Consider the following 21,874-nt stretch of genomic DNA (forward strand, 5'->3'; position numbering starts at 1 on the left):
CCATATTAATTCTATTATGCTTTGTATAGAATATCTGACAGCTTAGTACAAAGATGGAGCTGCAATTCTATAAACAAGCCTATTATTTCTTTGGGTTTATTCCAAAATAGCTTGGAGAACTGTGATCCATGTAACAAAATGTTTCTTAACAAAGTTATTTGCTTTGATCTTCCTTTAAGTAGCAAACTCCCCCTGTGCTATTTCACAGAATTCATTTTGAGTACAGATGCAGAAACACTTTATAGAGTTTATTGCATTGAGTTGTTGTCTCACTAACCAGTAAGTTTTATATTTTGTCTTGAAAGATGGACCCTGTATTGTCAACATCAGTTCCAGTTTATTCACTGAGACTAGATAAAGAATATGAAGTGCGTGTGAGATCCAGACAACGAAACTCTGAAAAATATGGCGAGTTCAGTGAGGTGCTCTATGTAACACTTCCTCAAATGAGCCCATTTGCATGTGAAGAAGGTAAAAGATTTAAAATGGCAGCCAACGTGGCTTTTGTCAATGTCGTAACGTTGTTCAGATCACGATCCATTAGCTTCAAATGTCAGAGTGAGAGACCTCAAGTTCACAGTCTATAACAGATATTATTCATTACAGAAGGGGAAGGAGAACTTAGTTTTTTAATTATTTAATTCAGGAAATGTCCTGGGGGAGGTGTAAGTTAGAGAGGAGAAGATGTACTAACATATTAATGGGGGATATCTCTGGATATCAGAATTTCAGATGATTCTTTTATTTATATGTTTCCATACTTATAAAATTTTCTATGAGTTTGTTTTGCATTTATAATCAGAAAAAAATGTTTTCAAATACATAGTGAAGAAATACTGTATCTATATGCATGGATGGATATGTGGCATCTAAAAGCCTACTATTGTGTCAGCATAGGTTGTCAATGGCAGCTGCTTAGTGGTTTTAGGAAGCTTAGGTATGGTTTTCACCGAGAGAAAGCCTTAATAAGTAGCATGCTAGTTATGTGCAAGGACAACATGGAACATTTGAAGATCTTATATAAGAAAAATACAAAGATAATGCAAGTTCAAAGAAATGAGGTCTATGAATTCAAAATAAAAGAATTAAAACTTTTGATACATAAAGAAGTCTGCCTAATAATGAACAATAAGTATATAAAGTTATCACTCCCACATGGGAATTAGCTATAGTGCATCCACAATTAAACACAGAGGGTTCACAGGGCTATGTATGAGGATGTGAAGTTTGTTAATGAAGCAATCACAAGCAATAGAGAAATTAAATTTATATTTTTGCATTGATGGTACAAGTAAAATCCATGATATTAAATAGCGCTTAAATGAAAATGCCTGTAGCACTGTTTTTTTTTTTCTAAGTTCTAGTTAACAGGCTTATTATTTTGTATAATATTTGATATAATGAAATTCTGGTTTAGAAAGTAAATTTGCAACACACCCTTTAAGCTTATTGTGATGCCATTTAATTCAGTTAGCATAGATTTCTTTAACTGATTTTTCCTTCCAAAAAAATGTTTTCCTTAAAAAAAAACCTGAAGTTCTAGCTTTGTTATGTTCCTGAATACATACAGGAACTGTCATTGATACTCTGGCATTGATACAAAGTTACAGATACCACAAGATATAAAATGGTATTCTCTCCTCCGTTAATTCTTTATACTATACATAATATCTCCTTTGGAGATTTTAATAACTGAATAAGAAAATAAAAATAAGAAAGGAACATTACAGCATAAAATCTACTTTTAATAAAGCAACATTAAGGTAAACTCCACCTGCCTTTTTTGTGTAAAGTGGATAACCTTGATGAGGATGTGGAAAAAAGGGAAACTTCCTGCACTGTTAGTGAGAAAGTAAATTGGAGCAGCCACTATGGAAAACAGTATGGAATATTAAAAATAGAGTATTAAAGTATGGAGTATTAAAAATAGAAATACCATACAATCTAGTAACTCTACTATTGGGTATTTATACAACAAAAATGAAAATACTAATTCAAGTGCGTATATATATATATATATATCCCCATGTTCATTGCAACATTATTTGCATCAGCCAAGATATAGAAGTAACCTAAATGTCCATCAATAGGTGAATGGATAAAAAGATGTGATTTATACACACACACACACACACACACACACACACACACACACACACAGTGGAATATTATTTGGCCATAACAAGAATGAACTCTTGCTATTCACAGCATAGATGAAGCTAAAGGGTATAATTCTAAGTGACAAATACCCTGTGATTTCACTTATATGTGTGATCTAAAAAAAAAAAAAAAAAAGAACAACAACAAAGCAAGATGGAAACAGACTCATAAAAACGGAAAGCAAACTGGTGGTTGCTAGATGGGAGAGCACAGGGAGGATGGGTGAAATAGGTAAAGGGGATTAAGCGATACAGACTTGCAGTTATAAAATAAATAATCACAGGGATGAAAAGTACAGGATAGGGAATGTAGTCAATAATATTGTAATAGCATTGTATGGTGACAGGTGGTAACGACAGTTATCATGGTGAGAACTGAGTAATGTTTGGAACTGTTGAATCACTATGTTGTACACTTGAAGCCAAAATAAGATTGTATGTCAACTATATTTCAATTAAAAAGTGGGTAACCTCTTGGTAAGTGGTAAGAACACTGGGGACCTACTGCAAGCAGCTGGTAGGCACTTGGTCTTAAGAAATGAGATAGAAGTGGGGCACCTGGGCGGCTCAGTCGGTTAAGTGTCCAACTTTTGATCCTGGCTCAGGTCACAGTCTCATGGTTCATGAGATCAGGCCCCACCTCGGGCTCTGAACTGACAGCACGAAGCCTGCCTGGGATTCTCTCTCCCTCTCTCTGCCCCTCCCCTGCTGGCATGCATTTGTTCTCGCTTGCTCTCTCAAAATAAATAATAAACTTTGGGGAAAAAAGGTTAAAAAAAGAAAAAAATTTTAATTTTCCAAAAGAAATGAAACAGAAGTTTTACAAACAGATTCCCCCAAGTCTGTTAACACATATACTATAATCTGAAAATGGGAGCCCCAGTAGTGATCTTCTATCACAGGATATGTTTTAAGCTGTAAAATATATGGTCTTCATGTCTAAGAAGTTTCAGTCATGATTCAAAAATAGAAACTCTGCCTCCATCTTTTTGATATATCCTCAGTCTGGAGGATTAAAAAAAAATATTACCACACTTAAAAAAAAAAAAAGAAAGAACCAAGTAGACATTATTTAGGTAAAGTAGTATGTTAACAAACAGCACTTTTTTCTAGAGCTGAAGCCACTAATGATGCACCCTGAACACATAAGGTGCTTAATTAAAGGGGTTGCTGCAGGGTTTTTTTTAATGCAAACATGGATTGTGCTTAAATTGTTTGCTGTTTCTTCATTTCGATTTTTTTTTTCATATGTGAAAGGATTTGAAGCAGTGGACAGAAATGTTCTTGGAAAAGAAAATACTCCATATCATTGCATTCTGTTTTAGTGATTAGCAGAAGAAATCGGTGACTTTACTAGATGAATACAAATTAAGAAATCTTTTTATGTGAAAAAGGAAAGTGAAATGTAAACTTCAACTATTCCTAACCCTATGAGTGAGATGCTATTCTTGTGTGTTTCAGATTTCCAGTTTCCATGGTTCTTAATTACTATCTTTGGAATATTTGGGCTAACGATGATACTATTTTTATTCATATTTTCTAAACAGCAAAGGTAGGTGGGAAATGGTCTAATATTTAGATGTTTTTTCCAGTGTTTAGATTTCCATATGTGTTTCCATTTGTTACTTGATATTTTCTTTTGCAAATCATGAGTGAAAAATTTAATTAATGCAGTAAAATATTATCCCTAGGTATACATTTACCACGTTGTTGTGTTCATCATAGAGAATTCACAGGTGTCTTTTCTATCTGGGAAGTTGTATAGGACCAGGACGCTGAGGCTAGTGACTGCACACCTTGTGATATGAACCTCCTTCACAAAATCATTACCTCTGAGCTGCCCCTTGACCTCTTCAGAGTCCTGAACGAGCAGGCCCATCCACTCTAGGATGACAAGGTGGCACAGAACCTTTGGCTGAGTTTGACACAGGCCTAAAATAGAAGCAAATTTAAAAGGCGAACTAAAGCCACCTAGATAATTCAATCTAATATAACCGTTTTAGACTTCGTATGATGGCGATTTCAAGTAAATCTGGGTTTTCTTTAAATCATTAAATTTTATTTCAATGTTACAAATTACCTGAATTTGTAAATACAGCTACAATTCTTTCTAAGTTTGAGGAGATTCTATTCTGTATTGGTGTCAAAGACTTGGTTCCAGCTATTATTCTGCTACTGCTGTTTGATTATCCCCTTAATTTCTCCAGGCTGCATGTTCTCATCAATAATATGAGGATGTTGGATTATAATGAAGTTTAAATGTCCCTTGAGCTGTATCAGCTATCACTCTCTGTTTTTCTCCCTGAAAGAAATTCCATACAGACTGGAAATAGGAATATAGGAAATGTTATTGGTACTGATTGCAAATTTTCTTACTTTTAGAGTACTTTTTTAAGTCCCCTGGGTTAATCCTGCCCCTTCTCCTAGACTAGGGTGACTAACTCTCCCGGTTTTCCTGGGAGTTTGAGCACCAAAAGTCCCGTGTCCTGGGAAACCCCTCAGTTCCAGACAAACCAAGGTGGTTGGCCATATTTCCTAGAACTAAAGACATGTTCTCCAGCTGAAGCCAAGAGACATCTACAAATCAAAATAGGGTCTATGTGAACACATTGCAAAAGCTTTTTAATTAGAGTAGCATCTCCAGTTTCATAATGTAAACCAATGGGAAAGCAGAAGACATTCTGCAGAATTTCATTTTCATCTAACTTTTTAACAGCATTTCTTTTACAAGCATGAGTGTTATAAAGCATGACAATATGGTTTTCATTTGTTGGAGGGAAATAGTAAATGTAAATAAATTTATAGAATTTTAAGCAATTTATATATTTAAATAATGCCAACAACAGAAGAGTCAAATAATTCTGTTGATTAATTTGAATTCATTGATCTATATAGTTGATGGACTAATTTATATATAAGTACAGTAGACATACCCACTACGTATATAAAGTAATTCACTCTTAACATAAGCTGTCAGTTTTGAGTCTTTGTGAAGGCCATGTAAATTTGTTATATTGGTTAATTATATTAGCTACCAATATTTCAAAGAAAAAATAATTCTCTCAACAAATAGGATGTTAAAGAAAATATATTAATCTTTGTATAAAAGAGTTTTCTATGAATAATGAAGCTCTTAACTTCAATGCTTAGTCAGAATTACCAAATTATAAAATTGTTCTGAAATCTTTACTATACTCTCACATTTCCTGTACTAAATAAGTTCTTTATAGAAAAGAATTAGTTTTGTTCTTTCATTTGCCCATAAAAACCCTTGTCATGGTCTAAATTTCCATGTTCCAAAGAAAGTAGGAAACAGGAGAAAACAGTTGTCAACAGGTGTGGAAAGAACATGAAGTTCTAATGATTAAAATGATCCTCCAGGGGCACCTGGGTGACTCAGTTGGTTGAGTGTCTGACTTCAGCTCAAGCCATGACCTCCTGGTTCGTGGGTTTGAGCCCCGCATCAGGCTCTGTGCTGACAGCTCAGAGCCTGGAGCCTGTTTCAGATTCTGTCTCCATCTCTCGCTGCCCCTTCCCCATTCGCACTCTGTCTCCCTCTGTCTCTCTCTCTCTGTCTCTCTTAAATATAAATAAAACATTAAAAAATTTTTTAAATAAATAAATAAAATGATCCTCCAAAGAATGAGGTTCTTATGTCAGCTTTCCCCAGAATGTTAGGGCTCTAAAGGGCTCAGGTTCTACATTTTGTATGAAGTTTTGAGTCCATGCCACTTTTCCCTTTCCATATTTATAATGTGATTTGGATTTGAATAAAATGATGGCAAAGTCACAAACATAGCTTCAGGCCAGGTTATCTTTACTCTGTATTCAGTCATTCTCACCATACACTCATCCCAGCCTCTGAGCTATTACTAACGGGGAAAGAAACAACTGAATCAGCATCAGACAGGAGTGGCAAACTGGCAATCTGAAAGCCAAGCTCAGCCTGCAGATCTTAATGTTTTGTTATTTTATGTATTTGATTTTGGAGTAAAAATTTTGCTACAAAATGTTTACAAACTAGGGAATTTCCACACAAAAACCCAGATTTCCAGGTCATGTTTAAAATCTGAAAGATCTAGGGGCGCCTGGGTGGCGCAGTCGGTTAAGCGTCCGACTTCAGCCAGGTCACGATCTCGCGGTCCGTGAGTTCGAGCCCCGCGTCAGGCTCTGGGCTGATGGCTCGGAGCCTGGAGCCTGTTTCCGATTCTGTGTCTCCCTCTCTCTCTGCCCCTCCCCCGTTCATGCTCTGTCTCTCTCTGTCCCAAAAATAAATAAAAAACGTTGAAAAAAAATTAAAAAAATAAAATAAAATCTGAAAGATCTAGTGACATTCAGTTGATATTCCTGCATGGCAACATGTGTTGAAGCAGAGGACCAGCTGTTCCATTTGGGAAGGATATGTGTTCTCTGTGACCATTGGCATCCCTCCCTTTGACATTGCAACAGGCCTGCTTCGTGCATTTCCATCACCTGCTTGAGCGCTATAGGCTGCAGGCTCTGTTACCCTGGCGGGAAGTCAACTACAAGTCCGAGAAAGCTAACATGTGCCTAAATGCATTATACTCTGCAAATCAAGAGGCAAACATAACAAAGTCAAGCATTAGACATTTAGGAATCTTTGTTTCCTGCAATTACAATTGTGTTGCATTTTTCTATGTTTTTGACATTTGAAATATTCATTTAGAGATGTAGGACCAAATAACACAGCAGCATGACAGAAGGCAAAAGGCCTGGGTTTGGGGGTTAAGTACTTTGGATTTGAGCCCCAGCTGTGCCAAGTATTAGTGTATGATTTGAGTACCTTCCTTAAATCTCTAAATCTTTCCACAGATAATATCTGCCTCCCTGGTAGTTATAAGAACAATAAAATGTTTAGTGTCTGGTTGACAAACTTGTTTTCTAAAGGCCCAGATAGTAAATTTTTAGGCCTCTGGAGCCATGAAATCTTTGTCACAACTACTCAACTCTGCCACCGTGGCATGAAAACAGTCATAATAATATCTAAACTAATGAACATGACTGTGTTTCAATAAAATGTTATTTACAAAAGCAGAGAACAGACCAGATTTGGCCCTCAGACCATCATTTACTAGCCCATAGGTTAGTGTGAAATATATCTTATGGTGTCTGTTTTATCAGAGGCATTCCAAAAAAATGGTAGCAACTATTAATAATTTATATTTTTTCTGTATCTTCTATTCATCAGTAAAAATCTGTTTTAACACTTGCTCCGCTAAGTAAACCTAGTGGAGGCTACTTACAGCAATTTAAAAAGTGAAATTTGGCTTATTCCTTGGTTAGGTAAAAAGGCAAATGGAAATATTCAGAAGATGGGTTCCCTATTGAATAGACTAGACGATCCATTCACATTAAGTGGAATATCAGCTAATATCCAAAAAGCAGTTTATCATCCCTGCCTAACAGTGGTGCCTCTGACTCTTGTTGTTTTAAAACAATAAATGAACTGACTACAATAGCTAATCTCTGAGCTTTATTCCAGAGCTGCAATGTTAATTTTAAGACACAAATTCTAGTTATGCTATTAACAAAATAGATATATGAGGTATTCAAGTTTATTCAAGGAGTGTTTATTGAGTACCTTCTATGTGCCAGGAATTGTTCTAAGTGCTAGGGATACAATAAACTGCAAGACAGGCAGAAGAGACATTGAAATGAATCATGATCAAGAAATAATTTAAATATTGGGAACAGAAAATTCAAGCACATCATAGAATTGGGTATATAAATCCATATTGATCAGTTAGAGATAGCTCAAGTGTAGCCTTTCCCAACTGAAATGAAGCCTGCAATGACACCTTGGTTGATGAGATCATCTTAGGTAATTTTATGATTAATGTGAGCTGTGTGGTACAAACTTATCTCAATTCATCCCATTTTTGAGGGTGCAAATAATTTTGGCTTCAAGTGAGTCAGCTCTTCTTTCTTTCTTTCTTCTTTCTTCCTTCCTCTTTTCTGCAAACTACTGATGAGATGTACATTAAAATTGCCATCCTTATAGATGAAATGGAAATTGGCTTCAGATAGAGTCAGATTTCTCATTCCCAAATACTGCTGCTGGCCGTCAATAAAGACATAAGGAAAAAAAGATTATGTTTTATTTATTTTTTTAATATATGAAATTTATTGTCAAATTGGTTTCCATACAACACCCAGTGCTCATCCCAAAAGATGCCCTCTTCAATACCCATCACCCACCCTCCCCACCCTCCCACCCCCCATCAACCTATTATGTTTTATTTAAATTGACTTCACATGAGGGCTTTTTGTTGACTTTTGTTGCTTTTTTCTTCTTCTGTAGTTTTTCCTCATCATTTACTGCTTACTATTTTCTTTCTCATACTCCACTTATATGGAGTACCAGAATATTTGGAATAAGTAATAGTTCTATTAATATTTTATTCCTATCTTTTGAAACACGAGAATGTATAACTTTGCAGATATGTCAAACCAAAATTTTATTTGTTTTCAAGGATTAAGATGCTGATTCTTCCCCCAGTTCCAGTTCCAAAGATTAAAGGAATTGATCCAGATCTCCTCAAGGTACTCAATAAATTATCTAAGGCCTAGATAACACTAATTAAATGCCGCCTAAAGCGTACTGTCCTATGTTGAGAGCTTTTGCAAGCCATGTGCATCCCATCCCATTTTTAACCCCTCTGGAGAAAAATGTTTCAAAATAATAATGTATCTCTTAAACTTATGAGAATGTCTTATGATGTATTTGAAAGTTCTACACTAATGTGTTTATTATATGGCTTTGTTGCTATCGCTTTTCTTGTGACCATAATTTTAGTCTCTGAATGTTATTTGTGAAAACATTTCATCATTATGAGTTCCTTTTGATAGGTTTCATTTTCTTTCTGTTTCCTAGGAAGGAAAATTAGAAGAGGTGAACACAATCTTAGCCATTCATGACAACTATAAACCTGAATTCTACAACGATGACTCTTGGGTTGAATTCATTGAGCTGGATATTGATGACCCCGATGAAAAGACTGAAGGCTCCGACACAGACAGACTTCTAAGCAATGACCATGAGAAATCACTTAACATCCTTGGAGCAAAGGATGATGACTCTGGACGTACCAGCTGTTATGAACCTGACATTTTGGAGACTGATTTCAATGCCAGTGACATGTGTGATGGTACCTCAGAGGTTGCTCAGCCACAGAGGTTAAAAGGGGAAGTAGATCTCTTGTGCCTTGACCAGAAGAATCAAAATAACTCACCTTCTACTGATGCTACCCCTACCACTCAGCAGCCCAGTGTTATCCTAGCAAAGGAAAACAAACCAAGACCGCTTCTTATTAGTGGAACTGAGTCAACTCATCAAGCTGCCCATACTCAGCTAAGCAATCCGAGTTCACTGGCAAACATCGACTTTTATGCCCAGGTAAGCGACATTACTCCAGCGGGGAGTGTGGTCCTTTCCCCAGGCCAAAAGAATAAGACAGGGATATCCCCGTGTGACATGCCTCCAGAAGCGGTCTCACTCTGCCAAGCAAACTTCGTCATGGACAACGCCTACTTCTGCGAGGCAGACGCCAAAAAGTGCATCGCTGTGGCCCCTCACGTCGAGGCTGAATCACGTGTGGAGCCAAGCTTTAACCAGGAAGACATTTACATCACCACAGAAAGCCTTACCACTACCGCTGGCCAGTCTGGGACAGCAGAACGGGCTCCGAGTTCTGAGATGCCTGTCCCAGACTATACCTCCATTCACATAGTACAGTCTCCGCAGGGCCTCGTGCTCAATGCCACAGCCTTGCCCTTGCCTGACAAAGAGTTTCTCTCATCGTGTGGCTACGTGAGCACAGACCAACTGAACAAAATCATGCCGTAGCCTTTCTTTGATTTCCCACAAGCTACATATTGAATGGTGAGGAGCTGGCTAGGGCATGAGTGCTTACACCAAAACAATGTTTAAACTTTTGGGGGGGATGGGGGGAGCGGATTCTAAATGCCTTTTTCCTGAAGTGTTGAAAGATAATATTAAAAAAGAAACAAGAACGCCTGATCGGATAGATATTCCTATTGTGAACTGTAAATATTTTAAAGAATCGTCTCAAAGACTGTTTAGTGGCAGTGATTGTCTTGTTAATGTGGGTGTTAATTTTGTGATACTAAGCATTGAATGGCTGTTTCTAATGTATAGTAAATCATGCTTTTTGAAAAAGCAAAAAATCAGGTGGCTTTTGCAGTTCAGGAAAATTGAATGCAAATCAGAGCACAGGCCAATGTTTTTTAGATAATCCGGAACTAAAATTATAGGTAAGAAGGCAAGAAATAGTTTGGATATGTAAAACATTTATTTTGACATAAAATTTATAAAGGTATTTTTAAGAATTTACACTACAAGCATGGCTATTTTATATTACACTACACGCTGTGTACCGTAGTTCATGCAGACCCATCTGGAGAATGTAGCAACCGCACTCTAAAGCCGGTTTAATGCTTTGGTCGGTCCACCTAAAGAAAAACAAATAAGCAAGTTAGTTTTTTACGCGGCCCTTTTTGTACCTCCCAAAACTCCTTAAGCAATTCTGAAGTGATTGTTGTTACCTGCATTATTGGCACATGCTTGTCTTAATTTAAATTTTTAAAGAAATATTTGTTAATTGAGACAACTTTTAAGATGTATGCACAGGTCTACTCATCGTGAACCAAACCAAAACAAACAAACAAAAGACTCTTCCTTACCCAAAGTTCGGCTCAGGTCAGAGAGCTCCCTACTAAGAGAAGGAGAGGGTATTAGCTGGTCCTTACTGACAGGCTGCTCAGGGGCTATTGTTGCACACGGAGGGAGTGTTTAGGCAGGCAGATCATGAGCGATGGCCCCAGAACCTTTGTAGTGGTATCTCTTCTAACACAATGTGATTCTATTACACAGTGACCTAAGAAGGGAATAAAGTACAAGAAGCATTTTGTAAGTCGAAGCAAATTGAAAATGAAGTTAACCAGATAATGGAACCAAAAGATCAAGAAATATACCCACTATTCATTGTAACAAGAAACAGAAGGAACAAGATTTTCAATCCCCTCAGATAAGTCAAAATGTTCTTAAACCAATGGTGGAAACTTTCTTCCTCACCGAACTCTTTCTAGGGTTTATTTAAAGTAGCAAAGAAGTGTCCTCATTTTTTTATTTCCCCTCTGAGTGGATTGGCCTCCAAGAGGGTAGTCAGAAGAGAAAGAAGCGTCCTGAAGTAATGTTGAAATTATCGTTCAACATCATTCTTGGGAGCATTGGGATTATTCCCCAAAAGGTTTGTCCAAAGAGAAGAATCTCATCTCACTGAAAAATGCTTCTCACTTTAAGTTTTGGTTGTTGTTGTTGTTTTTTTTTTTTTTTTTTTTTTTTTACATTTAATGAAACTTTAAAGTTAGCTTTAACTTAAATAGTATTTGCCATTTAGCTCAGACCTTTTTAGGAAACAGGCTTAATGGTTGGTGATTTTAAATTCCCTCTTTCTTGCGGGAAGGACAGTGAAAAGCTAGAACTGGGTGTTCCAAGTTCAACATGTTACTTTGTAATAGGTGTTTAATAGATCTTTTCTGCTACCTTGCTGCTATAGTTTTCTCTAAGAGCTACATAATTTAGTTTCATATACAATTTCATCCGTGTAGAACCTAATTCAACTTAAAACTGTGTGCTTGGGAAAACTATCTTACTATTTCACCATAGGCTGACAACAATTTCTATAGCCAAAAATAGCTAAATACCTCAATCAGTCTCAGAATGTCATTCTGGTACTTTGCTGGCCACACAAGCCATTATTCACTAGTATGACTAGTTGTGTCCTGCAGTTTATATTTAACTCTCCTCATGTCTGTGGATTTTTTTCCTTCGAAGTTTAATAAATTTATTTTCTTGGACCCGTGGTGGCATGCTTCTATTGTCAAACACCCACATGAAAGGCACCCTACACCAGACCGCATGCTCTTCAGTTCTTCTCATTGGAAGGGGAGCTGAGCACAATCAGTTTAAACACATTGGCAATGGATGTGGAGATTTTTGTTATGTGCTGGCAGCTCCCTCCCTCTCTTTTTGAGGAAGCAGGAGCCCAGCTCAAAATTACTATTCCAGCTTGCCTGGACTATGCCTTCTCCTTGGCTGTAACACCTCGTAGGCAGAGGCTCTTAGAGCCATGTTTTGGATGCAACATAGCATGTGTGACATGAGGAGTCGGGAGAGTGAGGAGAAAGTGGTGCTTGTGTTGCAGGATTTGTTATTTTACCTCCATACCCGGGTTCGTTGTCTCGCCGCTTCGAAGAATGACACAAAATAAAATGAGCAACAGGTAAAAGTTTATTAGAGTCTAAGACCAGAAAGTAGAAATAGTAGCAAAGCTCTCTCTGTAGAGAGGGGACATTCGAAAGTGAATGCCCACGGACGATAGGCAAGGGTCTTTGTTTTAGAAGGTTCTGGTCAGCACCCCTCTCCCTTCCCCCTTGTTCCTTCTCAAGTCCTACCCTTACTGACTGATAACTCTAGGTGCTGGGTTGTCCATTCCTGATTGGCTCAATCATTGTATGAGGGATGGTCTATGGCCATACTGTTCCTTGGGTCTGGGTCATGTGTTTTATGGTCTACTTATGTTTAGTCAGGTCTTTTGTCAAATTCCTGAGGGGAACCCCAGGGAGAGTAGTGGGTGTCTGTTACATTCTTAAGAGGAACCTTAAGCCCAAGGGGCTTTGCTGTGGTCAGACGCTCCCAGCATTGTTCCTAAATATGTGGTTTTTTCCCCACTCGGAGACCTCAGGTCCTAATCTCTCCCTCTCTGCCTATTTTGTCCTAGCTTTTCCCTCTCATGCTTGAGCATTGCCTTGAAGCTACACTTCTAGCTGGAGCACGTTGCCCAGGAGGAGGGAAGGCAGGCCTTCTGTCCCACGCACACACTGGCACAAGTCAGTCTGTCACACTAGCTACTTGTCATCATGGGAAGGACATATGTCAGGCCCGCATGGGGATGCCCAGTAGGTAGGTTGTGTCGGAGCCTGAAGGAGGAATAAAGCCATGAAGCACAGATTCCTCCTCAGGAGACAGGCTCGGGTGGGTTAACTAATAAATCACAGTCTCTTGTACAGGCACCGGGTCCATGAAAAGTGAGGATGGAGTGATGGTGTGAAGCCCACAGAGCAATGATTTATTGCCGCAGCAAGTTGAGTGCAAACCGCCACAACTTTTCGTTACACCAGAGAGTTTGCGTTCAATCCAGAAATAATTCTCTACCTGCTGCCTCTGCCCTTTGAGCAGCTATTAGCTGAAAGAACTATGGGTGAAGACTCAGGGTTTCCCTACTCCTTCTTTTGCAAATATGGTTTAGAAAATCACGTCTCTTCTGTCACTAAGATATTGGAACACACACTGCCTTAACATTACAAACCAAATAAAACCTCACCACTTTAAGCATGAAATATTTATTTCTTACAGATGCTGTAGAAAACTCAGCCTTGTGGTATTACAGGCTTCTCAGTCTTATGGGGTGCTTCGAGGTATCGGGGGTGAAGGGAAAAGAAGACCTCTTTACTTCCTTGGGTTGAAAGAGCACAACCCTTTCTATGACAGAACATTAATGTCCTGTTGAAGATGGCCACACATGTGTTTTTCTGTATTTAATCTTCTCATTGGTTCTACTCAGACCTACTAACACTGAAGTCTGCTCCCGTTACATATTTACACAGTTTTACACTAAAATACTAAATGTTCGTGTTCTCTGCTTAGGGTAAGAAATAGGGGGGAAATTGCACATTACTTAAATCCAAATGCTTTAGTTTAGAATCCAAGATCTACACAATTTGCCCAGTCACCTTTGCTAGCTTAATATGTGAAGGCTATGCATGAAAGGTACAGCTTCTGAATGAGAATTTGACCTTTGGTTAAGATTCAAGCTCTGTTCTTTTGGAAATCTAATGAGGGTATTATGCCAACCATATTAACTTAGGCAATTAGCATCTCTCTGTCCTTGACTATTCCTCTTCCTGCACCCGAAAACCTCCCAATTACTAAACCTACCTGTTGGAATTTCCCTGATCCCTCGTGGCCCCACTCAAATGCCAGTTCCCGTCACATTAAGTGATCATTCCCCTCTTGAAACCATTTTTAATGGCGTTTATAACACTCTGGTTGTTAGCTCCCCTAACAACCATGTAAGATGGGTGGTGTACCAACATATATCCTGGAGCATAAATGTTCTCTACAATGTTCTTCAATGAGTATTTCTGTGGTCACATAAGTTTGGAAAACACTTCATACTACACTTCCCTCTGGGAGAGCCAGTGTGCCTATTGACATTTTAAAGCTTCTACAAAACACGTGCATGCACACACACGCACCTGTTTAAACTCAACACATCATTTCCTACTTTATTTAACAGCCAAAAATATAATGGTAAAAGAGTACCCATTATTATATCTATTAACACTTGGGAAGAGATGCTCTGAGAATTCACAGGCCTAACACAAAATGAAGTTATGATAAATTTCAGATGAATGTGAATCTGAACAAAGCATCTTTATGTGATGCCATTAAGCTTGCTTTCTCAGCAACACTTCTCATATAAAAGGCAAAGCAGCTACACCTTTAAAATAACCACAGATTTTTCACAATTCAGATACATTACTTGTTTTCATATATGGAATGACATTTTCTAAGAGCTTGGAGGTCTTAGAGCATTTGTTGTCCTCTCTGTGCCAAGGACTTTCTATCTCCTTGAGGAAACAGACATTGAATTTCCTACCTCTTCGGCCGGAAGACTGGAGGAGAATGCTTAACACGTGAGACTTACCAACATCAACAAAACTCTTAGTCTCAGTGCACCTCGTTTTCTCTCAACTAAGATTTATAACACAGAAATGCTTATATCACTCTTCATGAAAAGGAGCATATTTTGCTTCTGTAAAGCTCCAGAACAATATGTATCTGTTACTACCTGAACAAAAATAATTCATTCCTTACTGCCATCTGCTGAGTTTTGAAAAAAATACCCAGACGGAACTTCAAACATAATAAACTTTTGCACAATAGGCCCAGGAAACAGTCTTTGCAGGGTATATAGAAAAGCAATTTTCTATTGATTTTTTTTTAAAAGAATCTATACATGATTGTTCTGTGGGCATTAAGAGATTTTACCAATATTTTCTGTAAGCATGAAATAATTTGTCAGGAACTTGCATGCACTTTGGATTTTTTATTATAGTACCATTGGGAAAGCCAAAGTAGAAAGATTTGTATTGTTAGCTTTTTTTAAAATGGTACCAAATGATAAAAATTATTTGCATAGGATTTTTATTTCATAAAGCACTTCCATATGTAATATTTCATTTAAACATAACAAATATGTGTTGCAGAGAACCCAAAACGTTACTTTTAACATTTTACAGGAGAGAAGACCAAGGCTCAGAAAACCTAATAGATTTTCCCAGAGTTAACTAACTAGTAAGAGATAGAGCCAGGACAAAAATACAGAACTTCTGACTAGTGCAGTATTCTAAAAAAGGGGAGGTGATAACATTTCTTGATGAGGGATGAGGGAGTTTCTGATCCTATTCATAGTCTGGAGAAAATGGAAAATAGTTTTATAATCTCCATGGATCCAAAGAACCACCTGCTAAAGATAAAATGTTCTTTTTCTGATAACCATAACCAGCAGCATGTTAATAAATGTTTAACAATCCCTCTGGGGGAGAGAGGGGAGGTCAGATGTGTAACATTTGCCAGTTTCCATTGTGTAAATACTCCCAATGTGACTGATTTTAAGCTATCAGTTTCATCACTGAACACAAAATTGGGAAGAGATTGTACAATAGGCTCTCGTGGACTGCGTGAACTGGCTCCAGTAGGCCACTGAGTCTACACAATTTTATAATTAATTCCATCTAATGGAGGACAGTTTTAATAATGAGTAGACCACATTTCTAGCTAACAATCATTAAGCACTTACCATGTGCCAGGCACCGTTCTAAGCACTTTACATCCATGAATTTAGTTTAATCCTTACAACAATCCAACGAGGTAAATTCTGTTATTCCCAGTGTACTGATGTAGAAACCGAGGCAGACATAGTTTAATGAATTTGACCAAAGTCACAAAATTAAGAAATATTAGAACCAGGATGCAAACACATGCACTCTAGCTCCAGAGCCTATGCTCTAAATTCAGTGCCCGCCAATTTCCAGATGCTAATTGTGTCCAGATTGGATGTACGTAACGAAACAAAAGTCAGCCAACTACTGAGCACTTGAGAATCCAAGCAAATAGTTCACATTCAGTATTGCTAATCTTTACATAACACAGCATCATCCTCCCGGGCCCTCAGGGATGATCATCTAGATTCATATCTGGGAAAAACAGAGATTGGCAAATGCTGCTTCTGAGTCTTCCGTATGACCATGGTGACTTCATCTTGTGCCGTTCCCCTTTGCTCCAAGTTTGCTGCTGGCCACTGAACAGAACCAGACCATAGACCTTCCTTGTACTAGTGATGCAGTGAATTGGGGAAGGTCAAATTTCTTGAAACTCTCTGCTTCCTTTATTTACCAAAAGCACTCCCAAACTAGGCTGTGCAGAAAGGTGTGATTCATGGTTCCCTTTCAGTCACCGAATGCGGGGGAGTGAGAGAAGAAGCGGACCCCAAGCATTCCCTCCCTGCCCGTGAGCTCAGTGCTTCCAGCTGACAGTCCCTCAGAAGGTGATCACAGGCTGGTGGGTTAAATAAGAGGCTGTGCACCTCAAGCCCAATCCACGTGTGGGCAACACCTCTCCTTAGGAGGCCGGGGTTTGGCGCCATTCTGGGAGTCACCGCAGGTGGCACAGGACCGCGGACACTTTAGACAGCAGAGTAATGTGGGATAAAGACGACAGCCTGCATTCCCTGGAGCCAGTCATTGCCCCCTCTGAACCTTGCTTTTCCCGTTTGTTAAACGAATGTTCTGGGAAGATAATCCGGAGGTGTGCTGTTTAGTATAGTAGCCACGTGTGTCTTATAAGTATAAAATACACACTGCATTTCTAAGACTTAGTACAAACAGCCACATAAGGAAGAACTTAAAATATCTCATTAATAAATTTATATTTTGATTACATGTTGAGATGACAATATTTTCGATATACTGGGGTAAATAAAATATAGTATTAAAAAATGTTAAAGGTTGTGATTAACTAGACAGAATTATAACATTACCAAGAAAATTTTATTTTATGGCGCGTGTGAACACATGTGAAAACAGTAAACAGGGTTACTCTCATGTTACTTAACAGGGTACCTCTCGTGAACATCCCCAACTTCTTCCTTCCTAAGGAACCTCCAAACCAACCTTCTTCAAACCATCGAAGGGTGATTATCTCACTGTTTTAGAAAAACCCTGCCCTACTACCACAAAGGTTGGTTTGTCTCATACCCCCACCTCCACCCCTAATAATTCGTGAGGCCGTGCAGGGTCAGTGTTATCTTCCTTCACAGTTGAAAGGTAAAGACATTGAGCTTCAGGAGCTTCCTCGGTGTGCGAAAGGTCACAGTGCCAGTGAGAGGCAGAAGAAGGATGGCCCCTCTGTCTCCGGAGCCAGCCTTCTCACTAAACCACAATGCTTCTGTCAGGCCTCCCTGACCCCAGGAACAAGCATAGCCACAGATAATCATCGAGGAGCCAACACCATAAAGAGGTTTTGAGGAAAGTTACTGAGCACCTACTGTGCACCAAGGATTTTCTAGATGAAGAGGATATAAGTGCAAAACAGGTTCTGCCCTCAAGATCACACTTGAGACGGGGGTCAAACAGATAGATGGCTGTGACACAGTGATAAATCAGTGCTATACAGAGAACATAACGAAAGCACAAGGAAGGAAATAATCTGCCTGGGGCATTTGAAGAAGGTTTTGGTGTAGGCTGAAGAAAACATGGGGCAGCCATATGTACTGCTCACATTTCTGCCTATTGGAAGGATTCTTTCTCCAGTATTGTCTTTCTAGGACGTTCCGGATTATGACTATAAATGTGGTTAGCGCTAGCATATCATGCAAAACCATTTGCACCAAACCTGAATTCTCCCCTCCTTTGCCAACTGGCTATAAGAAATTGCCATGAGAGTAGAGTGTGCGTGAAGTCTGAGAGCCTGAGAGACAGGAAGCACGCAGGAAGAGAAGTTGTACAAGTTTGAACCAAGTTACTTGCGCGTGCCCTGCCTGCCTGAACCCAGTCTCTTTTAGACCACTTCCACTTGATGATGGATTGCTGCTGCACACCCCCAAACCATTTTTATTTTTGAGAGAGAGGGTATGAGTGGAGGAGGGGCAGATAACAGAGGGAGAGGGACAATCTTAAGCAGGCTCCACACTCAACACAGAGCCTGATGCAGGGCTCGATCTCACCACTGTGAGATTATGACCTGAGCTGAAATCGAGTCGGATGCCTAACCAACTGAGGCATCCAGGTACCCCCCCACACACACTCCCAACCTTAAAACATGATGAGCTAGTTAACACCTGGTTCATGACTGGCAGTCTAGTTCCACAGCCATTTGTTGTCCCATAGTCAGGATTCAGACTCTGCCGAGACCCAGTATCAAACCAGGAACTATTTCTCAAAAAATAGAGGACAACGGAGGACACGGTTTACCCCCAAACCCTAGAGATCTAAACTGTGATTCTCCTATTGACACTATTCAGAAACTTCATTCAGCATCTCCATTTGCCACAGAAACTTTGAGTGTTGTTGCATTTGCTGTCTCATAACTCCCAGTGGGAGGGCTGTTTGTACTACATCCTGGAATTGCTGAAGTGCCTTTTCTTACTCTGGGCCCACTGAAACCCAGCAGCCTTCTGGGCTACTAAATAAATGTTTCAGAGCAGCACACTCAAACGTAATGTATGTTGTCTCCAAAATCCAAAGAATCCCATCAAGCATTTTTAGTGGTCACAGTTCAAGGTGCAATAGCTAGTTTTAAATTTTGAAAGGGATAGTTGGACATATCCCAGACCACTGAACCCTCAAAATCAACCATCTCTTATATTCTTAGACCATCCAGGCTAAAGAACAACACAGAGTGATGTGGAGCAGGGAAGAAGCAAAGGGCCTTTTTCTAACACACATTTTAGTCCTGAGACTGTTCTCTGCCTTCTTGATGCCACGAATTAATATTTGATGTCTCCATATCTTTTACTTCCTTGCTGCTTATCTTGCCTCATTGGTCCTTTGTTGTAGTTAAAACTCTTGGCTACAAGTAACAGAAATCAGGAATGCCTGGGTGGCTCCGTCCATTAAGCTTCCAACTGTTAGTTTTGGCTTGGGTCATGATCTCATGTTTCATGAGTTTGAGCCTCACGTTGGGCTCTTGGCTGACAGCATGGAGTTTGCCTGGGATATTCTCTCTCTCTCCCTTGCTCTCTGCCTCTCCCCCACCCTGTGCATGCAAACATATGCTTTCTCTCTCTCTCTCTCTCTCTCTCTCTCTCAAAAATAAATAAATAAACTTAAAAAAAAAAAAGGTAACAGAAACAAAAGGCTGGCTAAAAAGATTTCTCTCTGAAGTCATAGTGGTGTCTCCTAAAAGCCAAGCACAGGAATGAAGAGCCTCATGATGAATCGAAATGAGAAATTGGAAAGGTGTCAACGTCCTGAAAGAAACTTCGCTCCACCCTTTGGTTTCAGTCTCAGCGCTCGCTCGCTCTCTCTCTCTCTCTTTCTCTCCCCACTCCCCTGAAAACTTGATTTTCTGTTCCCCAGTGCAATTAGAAGAAGGCAGCCTCCACAAAGCTCCGCAGCTAATAGCACATTTCCCACCACTCAAAAGAATAACTGATGACGTTTGAATTTCCATTTTAAGTATCAGGAAGAAAATGAACTTGGCCCAGTCTGGGTTAGATCTCCATATTCATCCCTGTGTTAATGTGTAGGGTTCGTTTTTTTTTTCATAATCAGGGATGCTGAAATTTTCAGAGAAAATAGGTTGGGTTGACATTTGACAAAACTATCTACTAGAATTCTTTTCCCTCAGTGAAAAAGGGAATCTTTCATTCTAGATTTTCAGTTTTTTCTTTATTTTCCTCATTGCCTTTTGGTATTAAACAAACATCTATGCCCAACTTCTTTTAAGTTTACTACATTCTGAATTGACCTTTTGAAATTTACAGAAGGAATTCATTTTTGGAAGAGCAAATGATTACTAGGGTCAACATATGGAAAGAGGAATTCGCCACTTACCAAGTTTGGGCTACTGGTCCCGGACCACCAGTCTAGAAGAAAACAGAATCCAGCCAGTTTTCTCTGGTGGTGGCAGCCAAAGGGCATTGATCAAAGCGTATTTTTGTTGTTTACATCTGTTCAATTTTAGTTGACTGAAGCACATGATAAAATGTTTTTTCTGATTAACTTTCCAGAAGTTAAATTCTTTACTTAAGAATAATCTTAATTTATGTGGTTGAATTTACCACAGTAAATTCTTCACCTACCAAGTGTCCCACATCACTACTTAGCAAGAAGAAAGAGTTTCAGAAGGAATTATAACTCTTACGAAATCAGCTTGTGACAAAATCAAAGAAAAGTTGGTGACCCGGCTAAATATTGTGAAGAAAATAAATATTTTGATAGTTTGGGTGTATGTGAGGGACTTTGGATGCTTTTGAATCAAATGCTTTTGATTCTTTTCAAATGCTTTTGATGCTTTTGAATTTCAAATGCTTTCTGTCATTTCATCGTTGAAGAACATATATTTGAGAGGTAAGATGTAATCACAGATGAGGAGGATGAAAAGCTTAATCTGGCCCATGGAATGACCATCATACCTTGGCCACACTGCCAAATCTGGACAGTTTGTATCTGTGAGTACCCAAAGCAATGGCTGATCCCAGGTAATTCAGGCAAGAACTCCTGGACTACAGTAAATGGGAATATTTTTATGATATTTTGCCTGTATTTTTATACTTGTAAGTTCTTATTGCAATCAAATGACAGCATAGATCAATACATGTCTTGTAATTACTAACTTGAATATTTCAAGTGATTTCAAGATGACTGAATGTTATAGTCCTAAAAGTATACAGGATTTTATAGTCTAAAAGTGTAAATTTTTAAAACAACCAAATATTAAGGCAAAGCTAAGATGACAGCACCTTACACATAGACATTAATTGCACTCACTTTAGCCAAGTGTCTTCACATAAAGTTAATTCTCTACTTGCTTATGAGGTAGATACAAGAGGAATTACACTCCTATCGGAGTTGAGACAGAGAATTAATGAACTTGCCTAGAGCCACATAACCAGAGTGTCTGATACTGTATCCATGTCTTTGCACTAAATGTTCTGTGTTCTTTCCTCATTTAAACTGTGTGGACTTCGGGCGCCTGGGTGGCTCCGTCAGTTAAGCATCCAACTCTTGATTTCATCTCAGGCCATGATCTCATGGTTCGTGAGTTCAAGCCCTGCATCGGGCTCCACAATGGTAGCAAGGAGCCTGCTTGGGATTCTCTCTCTCTGCCCCTCCCCTGCTCATGCTCGCTCTCTCTCTCTCTCTCTCTCAAAATAAATAAATAAATTTATCTCTCTCAAAATAAATAAAACCTAAAAATTTTTAAAAATTAAATAAATTGTATGGATTTGTTCAGACTGAGACTGGAAAAATTACAACTATCCTATCAATAACAATAATCAAATGTGAATGTATACACAAAAATATGAAATTTCTAAATGAATTAT

At 38.7% G+C, this 21,874-nt stretch overlaps 1 protein-coding gene across 5 annotated transcripts in view; it reads left to right on the top strand.

The window, feature by feature from the left end:
* Nucleotides 1–12,059, top strand: part of GHR (growth hormone receptor) — a 269,897-nt gene extending 257,838 nt beyond the window's left edge. For all 5 annotated transcript variants that reach the window (XM_019464275.2, XM_019464276.2, XM_053906961.1 and 2 more), the window contains 4 exons: nt 306–471; nt 3,621–3,711; nt 8,654–8,723; nt 9,055–12,059. In XM_019464275.2, coding sequence (XP_019319820.2) covers nt 306–471; nt 3,621–3,711; nt 8,654–8,723; nt 9,055–10,026 — 1,299 coding nt within the window. In that variant the 3' untranslated portion in view covers nt 10,027–12,059. The remainder of the gene's footprint in view (nt 1–305; nt 472–3,620; nt 3,712–8,653; nt 8,724–9,054) is intronic.
* Nucleotides 12,060–21,874: the final 9,815 nt, after the last annotated feature.

This window comes from Panthera pardus, unplaced genomic scaffold (genome assembly GCF_024362965.1).
Source record: "Panthera pardus isolate Hobbes unplaced genomic scaffold, ASM2436296v1 HiC_scaffold_2, whole genome shotgun sequence".
Classification (NCBI taxonomy): domain Eukaryota; kingdom Metazoa; phylum Chordata; class Mammalia; order Carnivora; family Felidae; genus Panthera; species Panthera pardus.